Genomic DNA, 22,394 nt, shown 5'->3' on the forward strand with positions numbered 1-22,394 from the left:
TATTTTGTCTTATCAGTGCGGAGATTTTTCTGCATGCTGCTAGAATTGTTTAAATCTTGTTTGGTAAATTGTTCAAACTACATGTGATTATTATTATTACTCAATACAACTGCTGCTATGTAACATATCCTCTATGTAAAACACTAATCTGTCTGGCCGCTCTAAAACAAAGGTCTGATTGATGGAGTGTTACAAACACCATCTCTGGTCTCTCTTATTGTTGTGTACTGGGTCATTTCCCTGAGGGGAATTGCCTGGTTAGTCAGTTGACAAACTCTAGAAAGAGTCCTGGTGATCCCCAGCTGGTTCAAGGTTACAATTATTAAGGCCACTTTGCTCCTGGAAACATTCAGAGCCATTAGTGAGTTTGATACCATTGCCTCGGTCTATGCCTTACCACAGTTTTAAGGCCCGCTGAGATTCTCTATTGCCTTGTTTTGTCTTGACCTGCAGTGGGATTTCTGAGCCCTTATATGCACAGGTGTGTAACTTGTAATTAACAAGGTCTAATCTCCCACATATAAACTCAGGCTCCAGTTACATTCCAAACACATTAAATTGAAAAGCAAAAAAATTGCAATCAGCCACATTTCAGAGTCCCAGCTTTTGGAATGAATAATACATACACCCATCAGTTACAACATTAACCCCCCTGGTGGTTTTAATAGTAAAATACAATTTATTTTTTTTAATAAAATTATTATGAGCTAATGGGTTAACCACCTTTTAGGACATTAAATGTTTAAGTAAGCTTCACTTTCACAGGTTAGTCCCTGAACCAGTTGAGAGTGATCTTGTGCCAAAACAGAGAGACACACACGGACAGACAAGCATTCATATTTAAGGGCATCATGCTGCCCAACCATAGTGTTGTTTAAAATAGTGCAATACTTTTACTTTTACTTTTAACTATTACTTATTTAAGTTTAGTTATTATTAAGACCACCAGTATTAATGTTGTGGCTGATGTGTGTATCCAAATGGATTTCATTTTACAATTGTTAAAAAACATTTTGTTTTTATTTCATCAGGGACAAAATCTCAGTTTTGTGAGAAAAAAGTCAACACTTTTTGAAGCTATGTGTGGAGTTGCTACACCCAATGAACCACATGATGTAGGTTGTTGTCTGACATGTTTTTATTGGGCAGTTTTTCTGAAACTGTACATGTTTTGACACAGCAATTGCATCCAATTTAGCACACAGCTGTGGTTTAAACCCCTGTAATTTCCGGTTCAGCTGAAAACTGGTTGGATCTCATTGCCCAAATTTCTTGCTTGTTGATAGGTATTTTAAATATACATTTTAGACATTTTAGGCACTTTTTTCAAAGTGACTCACAATGAGGGACGCACAGTAACCACTTGGGTGTCTTCCTTTGACACGTGGACTGGAGGAGCTGGGGATGAACCACGGGACCTGCAGTTAGATAGGGAGCCTGCAGCACCTCCTGGGCCACAGCTTCCCTCAAGAGATGCATCAATACCTGATGGACATCTTAACAAATCGATCAAAGCAGTGCATCAGTTTAGTAAACAGTACCTGCTCTTGCTATGTTACTTCGCCATGGATCAGGTATATTTGAAGAATAAATATCATATATGGCCACATATGACATACTGGAGCTGTCTTGTGTACAAGCTGGCTGAGCGTCACTCTCATCCTCTCCAAATTGACGTAAACATACGGTATGCCTAATTTTTTATATTATTTCTTAGCTTCCTTAGACATCCCTCCAAACTAGCTTGTCTTGTACATAATCAATTTTGTGGCTTGTCTAGTATGTATTTACATTTTCTGTCTGCCCAATGTTGGGTTTGTTCCGGGTACTACAGTTTCCTCCCACAGATTAAAAAGATAGATGTTAGGTTAACTGGTGACTTGCCCATAGGTGTGAATGGTTGTCTGTCTGCATATGTCTCTCTGTGTTGGCCCTGTGATAGACTATCATCCTGTGACCCTGAACAGGAGAAACACTTAAGCAAACAGTTGGAGGAAGTGATGTCTCTATGGTCTGTATGTGATTCAAACCTGAGGGGTAAGTGTGACAATGACAACTAACCACATGTGAATGCACCCTGTGAGTGTGGGAACAATAGAAGTTAGTTATAATTATGCATAGATGTCTTATAAAATTGATCTTGACCAAAGTTACACATAAACACAATATTGCTAAGCTAAGAAGAAACACAAATTTCTTTGTTGAACACCCAATAAAAATACAAAATCGTGGCTAAAAAAGTATAGCAGCACTTAAACCACCTTTGGCAGGACCCTTAATCAAGCATTTTCTGTAGCTGTGGATTAGACCTGAACACCCTTCAGGAGCTATTTTGGATCATTCTTCCTTACAGACCTGCTTCAGCTCAGTCACCTCTTGAGGTCATTCCACAGCAGCTCTATTTGGTTGAGGCCTGCGCTCTGACTGCACTTCTATGAAGACAGAGTTTGTTTTCAAAGCCATTCTGTAGCAGATTTACTTCAGGTTATTGCCCTGCTGCATCACTCAGCTTCTTCTTTGCTTCGGCTTGCAGACAGCTACCCCGACATTATTCAGAAGGTTACCTTGATGACTCCCAAATAATGACGATCTCTCCATCCTACTCCAGTGCTGGGAAGTTGTTTTCATGTTGGTATGTTTTTCCACCATACCTGGAGCTCTGTGTTCTTCCTTAAAAGACTACTACTACTACTACTACTACTACTACTACTACTATCCACAAAACATTTCTCAGTCGTGCTGTGGAGTGTCATGGTAGTTTTGGCAAACTTTAGGCATGCTGCAATGTTGTTTTTGGAAAGCAATGGCTTCCACCATGGTGTCTTAACATGAATACCAAGCTAGAGTTTTGTTTATGATTGACTCATGAACAGAAATGTTAAAATCCAGTGAAGTCTTTAGCTCTAGGGTAATTTTGTTTTTGTGCTGTTGGAGTAATCTTGGCTGGACACCCACCTATAGTCAAATTGTCTCAGTTTATAGAGAAAACATCTAACAGCAGGAGGGGGCTGCAGCCCCAACAGGCCTTATGAACTGCAGTATGAACAGAAGGACTGTGGTCCCATCAGAGCTAAAATGGACGAGGAGGAGAACGGTGTCCTCTTTCAGATGAACTAACATTGTAGTAACCGCAGAAGAAATCAATCTTCAGATTTTTCTTTTGAGCCATTTTAAAGGGAGGGAGGTTGGTTCCTTTAAAAGGGACTATATAAAAACATCCTTAACCTCATGTGGGTGGCTAGGTATGTTAAGCTGGGACTGGGATGACACCAGGACAAGCCACAAGAAGAAAGTTAGCCAGCAAAGGCAGTGTTGCTCTGTGAATTTTCTGCTCAGACACCACCATGATGTGCGCTGTACAGTTCGAGCGGGATGGATAGGGATTATAGGGCTAATACATAAGTCTGGAAGATTCTGTGTTTTTGTTAACTTGCTTTTGATTTTTATTATGGAGGACATATTTTGTATGTTTTTAAACTATTAAAATGTTTACTTCTAGCTTTAATTTTATACTTACTTTTAGAGGTTTAATTTCTAAGTATTTAAATCATATTTTGTGTCATTTTATCATTCTTTTTATCTTACATTTTTTTATTATGCATTTATGTTTTTTGTAATTGCTTGCTTAGGGTATTCTGTTTATCTGCTGTAATGTACGTTGGTCTACTCCTGGTTGTTGTGTGCTATAAATAAAGATTGAATTGAATTGAACTGAATTGAACTGAGAACTGAGAAAAATAATAATCAATGACTTGACTTCCCAAGTCTGTCTGTTGCTCTCATCCTTAATTCATTCATCTCCAATGAAGGTGCTGAATATGAATATTTTTTATTATTTGGAGTTACACATGTTAATTAATGGTATTTTTTCGGAACCGAACATGGAAAGTTGGCATTTCTGACATTGAACAAACACGACTTAGACTGTACTTTGTCTCAGTGGTTCCAGAACATTTAACAATATCAACAACATACAGTTTATTTTGTCCTTAGAGCATTGGTTTAAATATTAGTATAACAACTTTTTAAACATTTTTCAAATGTGATCCCCTTCTTTGAGCATGTTCCTCACTCTGGCCTCGTCCTCTTGTAAATGTCACATGCTCCTTAAAGTTGTTAAACATGTGCAATTGCAGTGAAATATACAGTGTAAACTGTCTTTACAAAGACAGTACTTGTTGGTGGGATCAATTCTTTGAAAGTTTTCAAGACATGTGGATTAAATAAACTTTAAATGTTACTGCACCTTAACTTGTTTTAAAATCAAAAGTATTCATGGCATTGTTTACTTTGATGACTCCTCTGCTGTACTCTAAAAACACACCCTTGGGATTTTTGCCAGTACAGGGGTGCCTGGTTGGCTGGTGGTTGGGATGCAGAAGGCCCCGGGTTTGAATCTGACCCCAACAAGGGCAACTGAGCCCGGATAAAAATGGGAGGGTTGCGGCAGGAAGGGCATCCGGCGTGAAAACCAATGTGCAGATCACGTGCCGCTGTGGCGACCCCTAAAGGGACAATAGCTGTTAATTTTGAGTTTTTCCCAATAATTGTGCGGTACTCAAGGTTCTCCAGGAGATGGCAGTGTTGCTCATTTGGCAGATGAAGGAAATCATTTCTGTCTCCATGCGGTGTCTGGATGTAAATGTTTTTTGAAGGCAGTAGTTTTCTTGACTGATTAGACTGTGATTCTGAATATCTGAGCTTTAAATGATTCTTGTCTGAGGGAATTTTATTGTCATAATTGAAACGCGAGAGATGTTCACTGAAATATATTTCACAGATGATTTTTAATGATGTTTACTATGCGTTGAAAATTAATCAGTTAAGCAGCTTAACAAACAGCTTGTTAACCGGTCACTTTCAAAACTAATCCAAACTATCAACACAAACAGAACCTGTGATAAATAGGAGTCCTGTAAAAGTTATCTAAGTTTTTATAATTCTAATCACATAGTCTTTGTTTATTTATTTAAAAAATTAGCAATTTCAGTGTTTGTATCTGTCAGTACCACATTCATTCCAAAAATTATATCTGATGCATTTGCCAATTGGCAAAGTGGAATTCAACATTAAAAGAACAACATAACTAATAATTATTTAGATACAGAGCAGCGTCATAAGGATGTTTCTTTAACCTCAACTTAATTTAACTGATGGAGAAAATGACTAAAAAGATTCGTTTAGTTGACCTGTCCAGCGTGTACCCAGCCCCACCCCGAACAGGATGAGGGGTGACAGATAATAGATAAATGGAAGGATATTCTTTTAGGAATTAGACAGTCGCTGATTTCATCATCATCAACAAAACACATATTCCTTATACATATTCCTAAAGGTACCACTTTTATACTTGGGCATTCAATATTTATCATGATCACACATGTGATCCCAAATATTTGTTATTCTAGGAGAAATATTGAAATAGATACATTTAGATCCAGTGTGGAAGCCAATTAATACTGTCACACTTAGTCTTCATCACCATCCAGTTTGATTGATAAAACTCCACTGATGGTTGGCAGAGACAGAACGAAGAAACAAGAACAAACTAATAATGAAGTTACTTTATGTGTCTTGAACTAATGTGTCATAAACACTTGAAAATTATGTCTAGCAACAGATGATGTCTAGCAACAGTGGCAGCTAAAATGTTGTCATGACAACTAATTTCCCTGATATCACACAGAAAAAAACGAATACGTCAAAGACTATTATTTGCATGAATGTTAAGATGTGTTCAGAGTTAATATTTACTAAACTATATCAAGCTTTTTTTGTCTTTTAAAATATCAAATGACACTACATGTAAGACATTATGAAAAACCTCGACCTAATTGGAAAGTTCAGTTTAATTAATTTGATCTTATACAGCTCTGTGCAGAAGTATTGTAAAGGGCATCCACAGTGCATTTTCTTTTTGGACATGCTTTTTCTAGTAATATTAAAATTAAAATATTTATTATTAATAATGTTATATTATAAAATACAACAAACAATAACAATTATAAGACACTGAAAAAATCTCCACGCAGAGTTGTGAGGACTCATTATTTAAGTACTGGATCATGGATCATTCCAGGTGGAACAAAATGTGAGCATCTTTATCCATGAACTTCATCAGGTCTTTATCATAGAGGAATAACCTTGGAGGGACTATTCATTTATGGTTTAATACAATTCTTCTTTTTGCTAATAATAATGCAGTTTTATAATATTTATAATATTTTGTGGTTTGGTCGATCACTGTAGCTGTCCAAATGCTTGGCCCCAATTTTGTACACTTAACTTTGGATAAATATTTCAGTGGTAATCTATGAGTCAATTCTGCTGGAGCAACATCTATGCAAAGCTTTGTCAAAATGATCATAAGGTTTTGTCACTCTTGCTGTTGCAATTGTGGATATAATGCACTGTAAATTGAATCAAACTAAATTTAAGCACAGACATACTTTATTTATGCTTTCCACAATAGCATCATAGGTTTCTTCATGAAATGTCTCTCAGTTTTCATTTTCCTACCTGCTTTGGTCTAAATCAGGGGAGCGACAGTCTAAAAAGATAAAAATGCAAGAGGCCAAAATCAATTAAAATCCTGAATTTGTATGGATGCTGGAACTCTTTGGATTCTGGGACTGAGGAAAGTGATGGGCTTGAATATACTGGATGGATATTGATCTTTTTATGTTACTGTAGTTTCTTAATCCTTTAAAATGGTCTGGAAATGACCTCTTTACTTTTGGTTTTTCGGTGTTTCACATGTTGGAAAGTCCTCTTTAGTTTCTGTTTGGTGACAGTGAAAGTCTACAATACTGACCTATAATTTGTAACAGAATACATTATAAGGGAACTCCCTTACAATGTACTGTTTTATATATTATAAACTAACAAATACTCAAGGAAGCAATCAACTGGTAATGTTTATTTAGAACTAAAAAGAAAATATTTTTTAAAAATGAACACTAATATTGGCTTTCATGGAATCGTGTGGAAGCACAGTTCGAATAACCCCTAATTTTTAAAATGTGCGTATATTTAAAGTAGTTTGTGGAATTGAATCATAACTAGCATTGGTCTTTCCACCCCTAAAGCTCACCCACACTTCCTTTAAACCTGCTAATTTTAGATGCAGGGCTTTTGATCTGGGGAAATCAAGTGCTTGTATGTTACTGCGAAAGAGGAGGAATAAAAGAAAACTTTGTGCTTCGCTGCTTGTATTGTCTACTATGACTTCCTAAATACATCTTGGTAATGATATGAAAATAAAATATGTCTTCTGAGCAATACAAAACTCAACCTGTGTCGTCTTTTTCTGAAACTTTCCCTGTGATGCTACATATGACGGCATTGAGAGCTAGAAATGTTATGAGATCATATCAGCTGTATGTCTGTCAGGTCTCTCATGTATATCCCACATATGACAGGAAAAGCGTAAAGTCGGGCTGTGAGGTTGCCCACGTGGAAATGCTGAAATAGAGCGCCTGCACTGTAGAAACAGAGAGAAAAAGAAAGTAGATCTTTCTTTTGGCTAGACATAAATACAACATAATCCTTTGGCTCTAATGAACAAACTTTCAAGCAGGCTTTTGTTACTGTTTTCTCAGTAGTGGCTTAGAAATGAATTGAAAGTAGATGAGGTTATGAATGAAGGTGATGTTGATGATTTAAGTCTTTTCAACAAAATGTTATGGTTTGTCCCTTCAGTTTAAGTTCAAAAGAAGATGATGATCTGCTTTCCCCTTAACACCTTAATATGATGTCAGTTCCTCATTGAGGCAACAGACAGATATTAACAAGACACAAGAGGCTTCAAAGGGGGAAACTTATAGTGTGACTTCCTCCTAAATGTGTAATTTTTAAAGGACGAGACAGAAAGTCAGACCAAAGAAGTAAGGATATTGTTTGAACCCTTGTCAGCTGGCATATTACACATTGTGAATTTCCAGTACACTGGGGGGGGGTCCCTACCACATCTCTGCTTCTTCCCCCGCCTCCTCATATACTTTCAACCTTTTCCCTTCAATGACTACATCACCTCTCTCTCTTTTCTAATGTCTTTCTTCTTCGACGTGCTCACAGGAATGTGTTGTATATGACACTGGCTCACTGAGTGAGATGTAAGAAAAGTTGATGAAGCTAAAGTGTGCAGCCAGCCAGTCAGACAGTGCTATTCTCAGCGCTGGAGCAGAGGGGGAAGGGTATAGGTAGCGAGAATGGATGGGGAGCCACCTTGTCTTCTCAGAAAAGGAGCAGTATGACTTAGTAACTGGGTTACCACAGCAAACACTGTGGGCAGTACAATACTGGGCCACTTCAGAGGTGGCATCTGAGATATATAATGAGGATAGTTTGCAGGATCAGTCATTTAGTGGAAAAGGGTCTCTTTAAAAATCCCCAGTGAAGACACTCCCATAACTGACAAACAGAAATCCAATTCATTACATGAACCTGCACAGTCATAGCATTCACTTATTCTACAGATGGTTTGATGAGAAATGGATGCTAAACCTCTCTATAAGTGATGGCGTTAAAAAAAAAAAAAAAAAAAACTAATATGAGACAGTACCGTGAATTTGACGACATTTTTACAACAAGTATGTTTTCATTCAGTCTCCTTTGTCCAATTTAAAAAAAAAAAACCCAGTTCACATGTTTCCGCTACTAGCACTAGTGAGAGTTTCTTTTACTGACAGTATAAGTGTTGTTACATTAGTAAGTCTAAGTAGGGGCGGCTGTAGCTCAGTTGGTAAGGCAGTCATCCATGGACCACAGGCTTAGTGGTTCGATCTCCAATTCCAGATAAATTTCAAAGTGTCTTTGGGAAAGACACTGAACCCCTAACAGGCCATTCCCTTCCCCATCTGTGCAGTGCTGGTCCAAGCCCAGTAGAAATTGGGGAGGGTTGTATCAGGAAGGGCATCCGGTGTAAAAACTGCACCAAATCAACATGCGAACAATGATCTGCTGTGGGGACCCTGAACTCACGGGATAAGACGAAAGGACAAAAAAAAAAAAACACTAGTAATTTGAAGTGATATTTTTAACATCTCTTGGATGACCGACCACAAAGTTTGTGCAACAAAACCCAGATGATAAGATCTGAATGACTTTCAGACTTTTCCTGTAACACATTCATGACGTTGACACTTTTGGATTTGAGGAAAGATTTGCAACAAGCATTAAAGGGATTTTACAGTTAGTTTGCATCCTAGTACACATGCAACGGTGTTCCCCTCAGGCTGAACCACAGTCGAGTTGGTGATACCTCTTTATCCAGGGATAAAATTTAAAGTTGGGTTTGTGTTCAAATTTTAGTTTATCCCACACTGCAAAACTAAATGTGTTTCCATCAGCATCAGCTGTAGCTGTTTAGATAATCACATGTCAGGATGCTAACACAGAGAGTCAATGTAGTGATCTTGGTACTGTGAGCATGTTAGCACATATCTCAAACCTGTACTGTGTCTTATGCTGTACACCCTTAGGAGCTGCTGTCCCAAGCAGGTTTTTAGAATTGGCCCTACAGTGAACATAAACCAAACTAAATGTTAAGTAAACATGTTAGATTTTGAGTTTGCTATTTAAAAATATAACTCTCCCACAAAGATTTGCAAAAAGGAAGCAGGCTGTTAATGTAAATTGTGTTTACTTCCATTTTTATACATTCTTTCTTTCTTGAGTCAAAAGCTGAGGGAAGCAAACACTGTGGAAAAGCTTTTGACAATTTGATTCTGAGATTTGTTTTCACAAGTAGACCTCAAAATTATAATACAGCAGTACAACTATATATTAAATTTGATACTATTATCAGATCAATGTAATGTGCGGTTACAAAATCTGCCTCTCTTAGCATCTCCAGCCTTAATAAAGCCCCATTATACTGACGTGATTATCCAAATGTCAGTTTAAAGAAGAGGAGGTTCAGATTTGTCACGTTGCTTAAACGCAGCTATGTACTGGATCCATTTTACTGTCAACTCTTTGACGTGATACATATTCAAACTAATAATTGAATTTCAACATAAAACTGACATTATCATCACGAGGGCCTCTACTGCTTTAATCACAGATGATATAACTGTAAATAATCTGTTTAAAACCAAGAAATGAATATTTTATTCTGTAGGCAGCATTTACATCAAAGATAAATGGCATCTTTCTCCAAATTTGTTGCGTGATTTTCTTTTTCTTTTTAGTAGTCATTCTGTTCGAAGGGGATTTTACATGACTCACACAGCAAGTGTATAAAAAACAGGTAAGCCCACATTTTAGTTTACTGTTCAACAGGAGAAAGAAACGAATACAGAGGGTGGAGTGAAGACAGAAAAGAGAGAAGCGCTGAGCAAAGGAGAGAGGCACCAGATGCTGAAAGAGGAAGTGTGGCCGATGTGGAGACAGGTCAGTAACTACCTTACTACAATTATAACAGGCACACAGACCTACTTCCTGACATCGGAACGTAGATTAGTATCTCAAGTCTCAACTAAAGAGACTGACATATAACAGCACATGTACATCCTGTTGTTGCTCTTACGATCTCTGGAGAGAAATCATAGGTACGGAACATTACTGCTAGTTCCTGCTGCCCCACACCCAGGCTTCTTTTAAAAACTTGTCCGAGTCACTGAATTACATCAAGAGTGTGACTGGGGAACTCTTCTGAAAGACAGTTCACAGTGTTCAAACCTACAGAAAAGGGGTTTTAGATTTTTAATGAAACCAAGCATCAAGCTGAAATCACAGAGAATGGAAGGTAGAAAAGGCCTGTAATATCAAACTGAGAGAATTAGAGTTTAAAGTGTTTACTAGGAATACACTGCTGTCATACTTTTTTCTCTTTTTTGGGGCAATTGTGTCACTAAGTCGGTGAGTTTATTATTAAAAAATCTTTGTCAGTGTAACTGTAGTCTAGTTTACCACAGATTCACACAATTGTCCAGTTAGTCGCTTGTGTAGTAGATACTTGTGAATCAAACACTTGACTTCAACTCTGATCTCTGAAAACCAACCATTGAACAGTGTGTGTCACCCCCTGCAGGACACGAATGAGGTGAGCATGAGAGGAACCCAACATCACATCTCATCCCAGATTGAGGTTAATGCTAATCGTGATAGGGGTTGTTTATCATCAGACACCTAACATGTTAGCATTAGCTTCACTTTGGGAGATTTCACCAAAATGACTAACTGGACACTACTGCAACCATTGGTACCGGTTTTGGTGGAAAAGGACTCAAATGCCACTGAGGAATATGATGCGTAAGGACAAAGGAATTAACCTGTATGGATTAATATTTCAGACACAGACAGACACAATGTGCCACTGATATCAGTTGTCCACAAAGTTGCCAAAATGCTGCAGTAATGGCACAGGGAAAATAACACTTTTAACACATTTTTAAGTCGTAAGTAAACACGGACACTTGCATCTTTTTAAGTTATTTGAGCTGACTGGATTTCTTCTCAGGCATGTACAGATCCTTCTGCATCGACTCTTCCCCAAAAGATGCCATTAGATCTCAGTAAATGTGCAGCTTAACATCTGAGAAGCGGTTTGTAGCATGTAGCATTTACACCTTAGTATAAATTAACATTTTAGCATTATATATGGAAGTATTGTGTTGCAAATTCTGTATTTTACCTGTGAAAGCAGACAGCATGGTGAGACGCCGACTACCATGTGCTGACAAAGACAGAGAGCATGCAATCTCACCATATTCAGTCATTTCTAATTTTAAAAAGCACAGATTAGAAACTTTTCGACTTTATATGCTAAGTAAATAATTTTCAACCATCTGACAATAGCACATGAATGTAAAGATAATGTTCACTGAGCTTTCTTGCAAAGTAGTTTCCTTGCTGAGATATCTATCTGAAATCACAGCAATTAGCAACAAACAGAAAAGTAAAAAAAAAAACATCACAAAACAGCTAAATCTCAACAAACATTAAAAAAAATCTAATCAAAAAAATGTAACACTTACAGCGAAGGAGTACTGAGATGCACTTTGCTTAAGATTATCACTAAGTGAGCTTTTGAATGTCATTTGCTTTGTGTTGGTTGGTTAGATGTTTCACACACAGGTGAAGTCAGACGGTTCCACCTGAATCTTGTCTTATATTTGGAATCTGTCTTGTAAACCAGCCTTTTATGTGTACAATGTTTGTAAGACATATAAACGAAATAAAATAAAATGATCATTAACATCCAGTGTGTTTCCGAAGTTTCCTTTTAGCAAAGTTTAGACTTTTAATTTTGTGTTTAGATGAGAACGAAAACTCTGCATCTGCTTTTTCTGTGTAGTCCATATCAACACTACTTGATGTTTAAATGAATTATAAATATGAAAAGCACTTTGAACATATACGGCTTTGGTCCAGACTGTGACGTTTCTGTGCAGTTCAGCTGTCATTTGTGGTGCTTTAGTCTTGTGACAGAATCCCTGTGTAATCTTTTAAACCACTTTGTCATTAGTTCAGATTCCCTGAAAATGAAAGGATTACAGCCTTGGACTCTTAAATGAAGAATACATAGGATTTTAAAGAAAATCCACCATCCAACTACTCAATCAAATGATAATTCGGTCCATATTGAAATAAAAATCTTTATAATAAAATATCAAGCTCAGAATATTGTGTGATTTCTCAAACATGGCAGCCTACGGTTATTATATTTTAAATTGTTTTAACTTGAAGACTTTTAGGATTGTAAATTACCTTGTATGAGCCATCCAAGGGTCCACAGTTTAGTTAGCCAGCTAACATGAGAGAAAACCATAGAATAGTCATGATGTTTGTGTGTTATTGTATGATTTGTTTTGTGTTTGCGCAGTAATTTAGTAATTGTTTCCAACATTAAATGTTCCTAATATTGGAGCACGATTAGGGCCCGGGTATGTATGAGCCAACCAAGGGTCAACAGTTTTGTTTTATTTGTTTTACGTAATGTGTGTCCGTGAGTAATGTAATTGTTTTATGTAATGTGTGTTTGTGATATGTGTCTGTGTACTGATGATGTCATTAGTGACATCGTATGGCTTTGATAGTTGCCTTTAATGGTTGCCTTTGTAGTTTACCTTTTAAGTTGTTGATCAGTGGTCAAGGAAACAATGCAATGCTAAGGGTTTGCTAAAGAGAGATGCAGTTCAGCTCAGCTACCGAAGTGAACAGATGTGACACGATAGCTGGAGCAGAGGAACTAACTACAAGGTGGTGTGGACCTCAACAAGGTAGAAGAAAAAGGTTCTGTGTGTAGCTGTAGAGGCACACAGTTTCTTACCGAGTTCTTTGAGTTTACACATACTTTGAGAAACTTGATTGATGAAACTGCTAGTGAACGTGCTTGTAAGATTACTGTGCTTGTTGCATGTACAATTGATCCGTCATCGGCTAAGTTGAGAAGCAAGTACAATAAATGTTCAATGTTTGTCTAACAATCTCCGGAGTGAAGTATGGGCTGAAGCATCAGGAGCATCAGATTTGAGTAAGATCACCTCTACAGACCTATTCTGTCTGTGTGCTCGTGAGTCCTGACATGTTAGTCCTAAAGCAGGTTCATTTGAGGTGATCACTGAGTCATAGCTTTCACTTGCCTTTTTATTATTTTTCATAATCAATGACTTCCCCCAAGATGAGGGAAAGTGCACAAGCAGTCAAATCTGTACAGTGCTGAATTGTATTATCTCATTTCGTTATTTTGCTGACAAATATATAACCACTGATTGTTTTGGCCTTAAAAAACCCTACAATTTCACTTGTGTGTGTGTGTGTATTTTTAAATACAGGTCAAACCAGGTAACCCAAGTTGTTTTATTAAAGAAAACCCTGATAAAAATGATGATGGGTGATAGTAATGACTAAATCAAACGAGCAGGTTGACCAGATACACAAAAATCCATACAATATTCTTGTTCTCAGTTAAGTCCATTATATTTGTATAATTTATTTTGTAAACTTAAATTCATACGTATGTCTTAGCAAAAAGAGTTTGTGCCAAGACATTTAATTTTGAAGAGGAAAACAGGGAAGGAAACATGTTCAGCTTTAAATAAAATATAATAAGATTAATTATTAGCTCAAAAGGGCAATATTATATAGTGTGCCCTTAGGGAAAATGGGGAATATAAGTAATGTTATAATTTTTGTAGTTTTTAACTCATTTTTTATGTTTTGCGATTGAAACGAACATGTACATTTTCCATTAAGTGGGGAGAACTGTGCCAACCAGCCCCGGTTTCCCCTACGCATGATCCTGTGTGCATGGGCGGACCAGTCAGTCAGCTGATCTCCAAATACTCCACACAATCTCTGTCCTCAGTACATGGATTTCGTCACACGAGTGATTTTTTTAGCCAATTACGCACAATGAGGGAAAAAACATACAGCTGCAGGAGAAGGACTCTCTACTTGCTGGGAATGTGTCGTCTGCGCGCACCTGGAGCCGCCGGAGACATGCAGGCAGAAGTGATTCTAACTTGTTTCCATTCTCTTTTATGATACTGAACCCCTGCGATTTAGTCCTGTGATGGGGAGACGCACATGGAGCTGCGGTGCGGTGATTCTGCTGGCCATCATCTGCCCGTGTTGTCCCGTCACTCTGGAGTCCATCCACTGGAGTAGCTCGAATGCAAAGTGAGTGGATAAATCCGACTGGAGGGAGGCAACTTTCTGCTGCTGCTTTGTGCATGTAATGCGAGCTAATGGATCCAGTTCAACAGGGGGGGAGCAAAGTACAAAGAGGGACCTGGCGTTTCCAAACAATTAGTCGATTAAATGTTTAGTATAGTGGGCTTAATCATTTCAGTAAATAAGGTAAATGACAAGTGTTATCAGGTTATAGTTTCTTCACTGTTTGGATTAAATACCTATTTAGTTTAGAGGTTGAATGCCTCTCATTGCACTTAAATTGAGTAGAGCAAGCGATCCATTATTTTCTTCATTAATCGGTTCATAATTGGAAAAAAACTCCTTGAAAATTGGAAAAGTTATTTGGACTTTTCTTCAAGTTGCTTGTCCAAAACCCAGACATATTCAGTTTATTTCCACACAAGTGAAATGAAAGCAGAACATCCTCACAGCTGAGAAGCACAAACTGGGGAGTTTGTGGTTGGAAAATGTCTCTTTTGGCAGGCTGTCAGAGATGCAGATTAATTTTCGGTCAGTCCACTAAGTCAAATCATGAACTAATCGTTTTTACTATAGCACTGTATATTTTGGAGCTTTGAACTAGATGATATCATTCGGGAGGGTTTAGGGCATCCAGAACTACAAGAAAGTGCTGAAAAGCCAGTCAGACATTATTAAACTTCATCACCCTGTCTTCTTCCCACACACAGATTTACTCCAGGTCGGGGTCTGGTCCTGTATCCTCAGATAGGGGACAAGATGGACATTGTGTGTCCCCGGGCAGATGCTTCCTCAGGGGAAAAGGAGGAGTTCTATAGGGTGTTCCTGGTCTCCCGCAGTCAGATAGAGAGCTGCACCCTCGACAAGGCGGACACGCCCCTGCTGAACTGTGACAAGCCTCACCGAGATGTCAAATTCACTTTCAAGTTTCAGGAGTTCAGCCCCAACCTGTGGGGTTTGGAGTTCCTCAAGGGGAGGGACTATTACATCACCTGTGAGTTCATGTAGAGAATACCTGCCATGTGTGTCTCAGTGCATGTGAACAAGTTTAACATCCTAAAATCAGTCCAACATAGACATAAGTTGCTCGTTCCTACAGGTGGAACATCATCGAATCAATGCTAACAACTGTTTCTTTTTCTTTCTTTTTTTTCCTCCTGGGGGAAGAGGAAGCCATCATACTTGGCTCCCTCTCACTTTGTCAGTTTGCGTGAGAATCAGAAAATGTGGCCTCGTTACTGGACTGCTGTTGGTTAAACCAGCACTTTAGTGACAAGTGATGCATGAGATAGAGAGCAAGTCTGACCGTGCAGCCTCATCCACCTCGCCATGCTCTGACAGCACACTTCGCTCTGGCAGGCCAGTGTGATTCCAAGGGCTTACATGCCCCAAATCACACAAGGCTTTTACAGCATCAGGCAGATTTGATGGGAGCTTTCATGGCAACGTGGCTTGTAGACTGTGAGATGTTGTTATCTGACCTAAATGCTGCTAACAAGTCTATGTGTGTGTTGGAGCGACGGGGTGAAGGAGAGTTCTTGGTGTGTGTATGTTTTTTTGTGTGTTTTTTTTTTTAAGTTATTGAATTATTACTAGCCTGTGTTGGGTATTTTTAAGAAGGCTAGCTCCTGAAATATTTTAACATATTACTGTTTCTGTCACCACCAACAGCTAAATTTATTAGTTGGTTTATAGGTTTGTTAATTTAGCTAGAAAATTTTACTCAGTGCCACTTCAATGGGTATTAAGCAAACCCTAATTCAGCAGTCCTGCAGTAAACCCTATTCTAATATACAGCTTTTGTTTTAAAAAAGTTGTTGATCATTTTGAAAGCTAATTTGTGCTGCTGTTAAACTTTACTGGTATGTACAGGGGTGTATTTCTGTTATTTGGCTTAGCCTTAATTATGAACTTAAAACAGAACAAAGTGACACAAATTCCTCTTTGTGTAATGTGATACAGTTCAACAGCAGCACAAACTACAGCCTCTAAATGATCAGGTAGGTGAATAAACCTCTCTAAAACAGCTGCTACAAAAACTGGATATTATCATCTTCATGTAGCGGCATTTATTGCAGCTCTCTTGCATCAGTTTTAACAACAACAACTATTTTGATAATTATTTAATCATTTAAGTTAGTGGTGAAGGAAAACTGCAACACTCTCTGGCTACATCTTCTAAAATATGAGGCTTTTATTTGGTCTGTGTAATTGCAATCCAGCTTTGGGTTTTAGACTGGTGTTTAGACAAAACAAGAAATGTGAATGTCTCACACTGGGCTCTGGGAACATGTGGTGGGAATGTCTAACTGCAAATCAGTGCACACTGATATTTTCTGGTATTTTACTTGCTCTTTCTATATTTTCTTGCATACAAGACCCATGCAACATTTGGATTAACTGTCTATAAACAACTTATAATGGAATATGCATAGCTTGGTAATCTTGTAACATGACGATTACATGACACTTAATCAAGAATCTAATGTTTGCCTTCTCTCTGTGTACATCAGCCACCTCTACAGGCACTGTGCAAGGTTTGGATAATACTAATGGAGGGGTGTGTCGAGCTAAATCCATGAAGCTGGTGCTGAGAGTCGGCCAAAGTAAGTATTTTGTGTTTGTATGCGTATGACAGTGGTTGTGTGGCTGAAAGAGAGACACTACAATAGTGCAGACAATACTATTCAGACAATAATGCTGAAAGAAATAACTGTGTCATTGTGGTTACCATGTAAGTATCGCAATATTATGACCTCCTTTCTAGAATTACTAAATCGTCAACTAATCTCAATCATCTGTTCATTCTCTTGAATAGAAATTATCACTACGAATTATCTCGAAACACTAATTCAAACCTCTGGCAGCTTAAGGCTGTTGGTACATGTGATCATTTAGACTGACTGTGGCAGATTAACATCAGAATAGCCAATGGTTCTTTTTAAAAAAAAAAAAAAAAAAAAAAAAAACTTGTGCTCTTTTTACTTTTTAAAATGTAATAAAGCAGATTCTTCAACATATTTACATCCCCTTTAAATGTTCTGAGAATACATCTTTTTATAAATATATAATAAATAAAATATTCATACATACATGTACATGTGTTTTTTCAGTTTCCTCTGAGTTTCAATATCATTAATAAAAGGCAAGTAACTTTAATAATTAAATAGCAAGCATTTTGGTTTACCCATGTATATAATTTTAGTGTGTATTTCAATGTGAAATAAAGATGCACACAGTAAAAGAATTTAGACAGATGCTGTGTTTCTGTGTGCCATTAACTTTAAAAGCAAAATCTAAAATATTCATATAAATTATTCAAGAGTTTGAGTTAGAGATGAAAAATCAGCATTTTATGTGTTTCTTAAGTGAACATAACTGAAAATAGTGGGGTCGTTTTACAAACACCACTGGTGTAAACAGAAAATATTAACAGCTCAGATTTAGTTGTAATCTTGTGTTAATCTCTACATATACCATCAAAAATCCTGTCAGTAAATTTGTGGCAGGACTGCAGTTTAAAGAGACTCCTATTCTACATCTGGATTTATGGATTGCGTTTTTAAAACTGAAAATCTGATGTAGTATGTAACATTCATCGTAAATGAATGTAACATTCATCGTAAATGTACCATGGGCTCATGCAAATTACAGTAACATCAGTGGTGAATAAATGATAATGAAGGGAAACAAAACTTAAAAGATGATATATGTTGAATCATTTTATCTGTCTGGACCATGAGTAATTTATGTAAATAAAACCAGCTGAAAAGTTTAGAGTGGAAATATCAATTTGATGGAATGGCTAACGACTCATAGACACCTGAAACCTCTGACAAAAGCCATGAACAACACACATCTGTAGGAGGGATAACAAGCAGGAAAGTTTGTTGAAGAATGTGATGTATTTTATGAGCTTATCATCTTGTCTTTTGTGTAAAATCTTAATTTTAGGATGAATTTCTTTCTTTCAATCAGTGTGTAAGAAGTGAAGTATTTCCGAGTAAATGCTTTTATTTGTACTGTAAAACTCCAAGACCAAGAAACTAATTAGAATTTTTAGACCCTTGCTGCCAAGTTACATGTTTAAATTCCACATTTTAGTGGAAGTGTCAACACAAACTTTAGTTCCCAATCCAAGATTGTAGGTGCTGTCATTTCATGTAATATTGTCAGATTTGACAACACATCTCCAGAGCTATAGAAGACCTTAAACAACAATACATTTTTTGAAGTCTCCTTTTTCATTGATTTCATACATTTTATAATATTTCTCTAAAAACATAAGGGAAAGAGTGAATTGGCTGCATTTGGCAATATCTTGCACATGGATGTAGACAGTGAAAATGGCGATAAAAGACAAGAATAAAATTGGATTCAGTTCTTACTCAAAACACAATTTTTGTGGTGTAATCAGATTTAAAAATTGTTTCTCCACTTCTTCTATTATACACTTTTGCCCAAATCACAGGAGCAAAATAATCAGTCTAAAGAAAGTGTTTCTTTGATTCTGTGTGATTCAACAAAGATCTTTGTAGTTTCAGTGGGAACATTTAGACACGACATAACCAAACCTACACATACTGAGAAAATGAGGTATGGATGTGCTTATGGCCATACACTTTGGATTTAGCTATCAGCTGCACATCTGTCCTCCTTTGCTGTATATTCCAGACTCTTCAGATCCACCGTCAGTGCTCCAGGAGTCACCGACCAGATTCCCCCCCACACGGCCAAAGGCTGAGGACTCCTCCACAAAAGACAAAGATATAAGCAGCAAAACTGGTATGAACACAGACAAAAAGAAACTTTGAAATTCACACCCCTCAGTTCAAGATCTTTTGATATTTTATTTCAAAATATTTTCTTAAGAGATAAAACTTTTACAATAATAATTGTAATAATATTCTATATTGGATTTATTGTCATCAAATTCTATTAGTAAAACAGCTATGTACATTTTTAAGCCTTCCAACAAGGTCCCAGGCCCATTCTACTGAAGCAAAACTTAAACTATATAGTACTATATACTATATAGTTTTATATTTTTATTAAACACTCCAAAAGTAAACTACACTGCCCGTTTCCAGCCAATCAAAGAATATGATTGCATTTATTTGGAAAGAAATTTGTTTAGAAGATTTACTTTGGAGTATTTTGTATTTGTATTTACAAGTTGGAGAACAGCAAACATACATTAAAATCCCTAGTGGCCCTTTCCTGATACATGCTTTGAGATATTTTTCAAGGTGCAATTTGAATTTAGACATATAACAACACTTGCAAATATAAATTTCAGCTCACACTTTTAACTGCTACAGAAAGTAAAGTATTTTGACTCTTCTGTTACATGTGGGGCTGTTCAATAAGAATGAAATGATGGCGACAACCAGAAACACAGTCTGCAGCTATTATTTCTTCCATATTCCAACTTGGATTCAGACCCTCAGTGACATGACTCATTGGCCCATTTAGCGCCTGGCTGTTTCTCAGCATGACACTTTGAACATATTCTCCAGTGTCCAGCTTCTTATGTTAACATGTACTGAATTAGATGTAATTTCTGTGTCATATGTCCTGTAGTTTACTGTTTCGGTCTCTCCTTCCTTTTTCTCTTTTTCCTCTGTTTCTTGTTGCAAACACAGGCTCAGAAACAGGACAAACAAACCCTAGTGGAAGTGGAGGTGGAGGCCCTGAGCCAGGGCTGTTCATCTGGGTTGTCTCTAGCTGTGTGATTGTCTTTCTGGTCATCATAATTCTGCTGGTCCTGCTCTGGAGGTATCACCATCGTCGTCGTGTTCCAGAAAGCCAGCAATCTGCCTCAGTGTCACTCAACACTTTGACTGTGCCAAAGCGGGACAGCATCAGCAGCGATAACAATGGCTCAGACCGTAGCGATGTTGTCTTTCCACTGCGGGCTTCTGAGAGCATGATCTGTCGTCACTATGAGCGTGTGAGCAGCGACTATGGGGCACCTGTGTACATAGTGCAAGAGATAACACCCCAGAGTCCCACCAATATCTACTATAAAGTCTAATGTTTGCTGCTCTGTAGCCAGTTTTTTGCTAATAGGATGATAATCAAAATTTGCCAGCCAGCCTGGATGCACAAGTCCACCAAGCTTTTGAACAGTTTAGTTTTCTTAGTAAACTGACAGAGAGTGGATTTATGCGTCATAACACATTCAGTAGTTGTGGTAATTTTGTTTTTCTGAAATATGTCTGGAAGTGTGCAGCTAGTTTATTTGTTTTCCTGAGAGATCAGTTATTTCTCACTGCCACTGACTGTGGCAGCATGCACAATAAATCTCATTTTATTGACTGATACATTGTGGGAAAGTTTAACACTACATTCGACATTTGTGAGCCTTTAAATGTAGATTTTTTAAATAATTTTAATTCTGTAAACTTTGTTTTAAATGCTGTTCTGTAAAATGAAAATCAAGATTTGGTCACATTTATTTAAATAAAACAATTTCTTTAATAAAAGGTATCCAACACTCAATCATATTTAATGCAGCTTCTGTGTATTAGTTGAAACATCTATAACCATTTAAAAAATGTTCATCATTCTTTGCTATAACCACAGCCCGAGGCTACAAACAACTTAATTTCAATACAATATACTGAAGAAATTAAAGTTTGAACCAGAACAAGTGCTAATAAATCACAGCACACTCCCTCCACATTCCATGTGGTTACACAATTACTAAGCAATGCATGTGCTGACTTAAAGCCGTGGTGAGTAACAGCACCATCATCATTTGCATATTGCTAGGACCACCATGGAGATCTTTGTGAATTGTATCCTCTATTGTATTTTAGGATTTTTAAAGATTTCTATGACACAAATTATTTCAAAGCTGAAAACGATTTTCTAAATGATTTTTTTGGAGGTTGAAGGCTTGAAATTAGGTGCTGCCCACATGAGTGTGTTTCCTCATTACACTTCTAATGGTGCTCCTGGGACAGTGGCTGTCATTCTGCAGTTAATATGACGATGAGTTTTTCACCACATCTAACTAGATTGGACGGCCAAAAACAAATGTCATGTAAATTACACCTTGGTATGGTTTACTGGAAAATGCAGATGTTATCTTGTGCCTGGATACCTGTCTTATTTATTTTTTACTAGGTGCTATGTCAATTTTGCTGGTAAAAACTGTGTACTCTTTCTTAAAATGATCAAACTATCTGTGTAGGTAAAGAAAATAGTTTGCTACATATAAACACCAAGAATTTAATTGTCTCAGAGTCTCCCTTGTGGCAGTGTGCATGGCATCCATGGGTGAACATGTTTCATGCTCCTTCAGCCACATCATGCTGCACATTTTCAACCTGTCAGTTTCCATGAGCTTTCTCTCCACCAGGGACACTGTTGTCTCTGAAAGTGAAAAGCCAGACTAGAGGATCTTCAGGACATGTGTTCCGTGCATTGGGTGGAAACTACTCAGCTAAAATTAAGCTGGTTACACACGGAATACACGTGTAAATTGGTTACACCACCTGCAGGAAAAAACAAGTTTGTTTTTGAAGTTTGACAGAATTATTTACAACAAACTGTCCTTTTAGACTCTGAGCTGAAACAGCAGATGGTGTCTGCTTGATTATTTCCTCCCCCTCCCTAATAAGAAATGTAGGTAGAATATGTGTAATTATGTCAGAACTCCAAAACTTTTCTCTATGATTGATTCCTTTAATAGACCAATATTTCCGAGGTAACTTCAACCTCTTTGTATTTTTCAGTGGGGACAAATGTATTATCCTGAACAA

At 37.4% G+C, this 22,394-nt stretch overlaps 1 protein-coding gene across 1 annotated transcript; it reads left to right on the forward strand.

Moving 5' to 3' along the window:
- Positions 1-14,323: 14,323 nt before the first annotated feature.
- On the forward strand, positions 14,324-21,296 carry LOC137123003 (ephrin-B2a-like). Its single transcript, XM_067496321.1, has 5 exons — positions 14,324-14,628; positions 15,333-15,616; positions 17,136-17,228; positions 19,297-19,407; positions 20,268-21,296. Exons 1-5 carry the CDS (start codon positions 14,522-14,524, stop codon positions 20,657-20,659), a joined length of 987 nt encoding a protein of 328 aa, XP_067352422.1. The 5' UTR covers positions 14,324-14,521; the 3' UTR covers positions 20,660-21,296.
- Positions 21,297-22,394: the final 1,098 nt, after the last annotated feature.

The sequence above is a fragment of the Channa argus genome, chromosome 2 (assembly GCF_033026475.1).
Source record: "Channa argus isolate prfri chromosome 2, Channa argus male v1.0, whole genome shotgun sequence".
Lineage (NCBI taxonomy): Eukaryota > Metazoa > Chordata > Actinopteri > Anabantiformes > Channidae > Channa > Channa argus.

What these genes read in the sequence shown, in the direction of transcription:
- LOC137123003 (XM_067496321.1), top strand. Translation starts at nt 14,522, where the DNA reads ATGGGGAGACGCACATGGAGCTGCGGTGCGGTGATTCTGCTGGCCATC. An exon ending in GAGGGACTATTACATCACCT is followed by an intron (nt 15,617 to 17,135) that starts GTGAGTTCATGT and finishes TGTGTACATCAG; the next exon opens with CCACCTCTACAGGCACTGTG. An exon ending in GGTGCTGAGAGTCGGCCAAA is followed by an intron (nt 17,229 to 19,296) that starts GTAAGTATTTTG and finishes TGTATATTCCAG; the next exon opens with ACTCTTCAGATCCACCGTCA.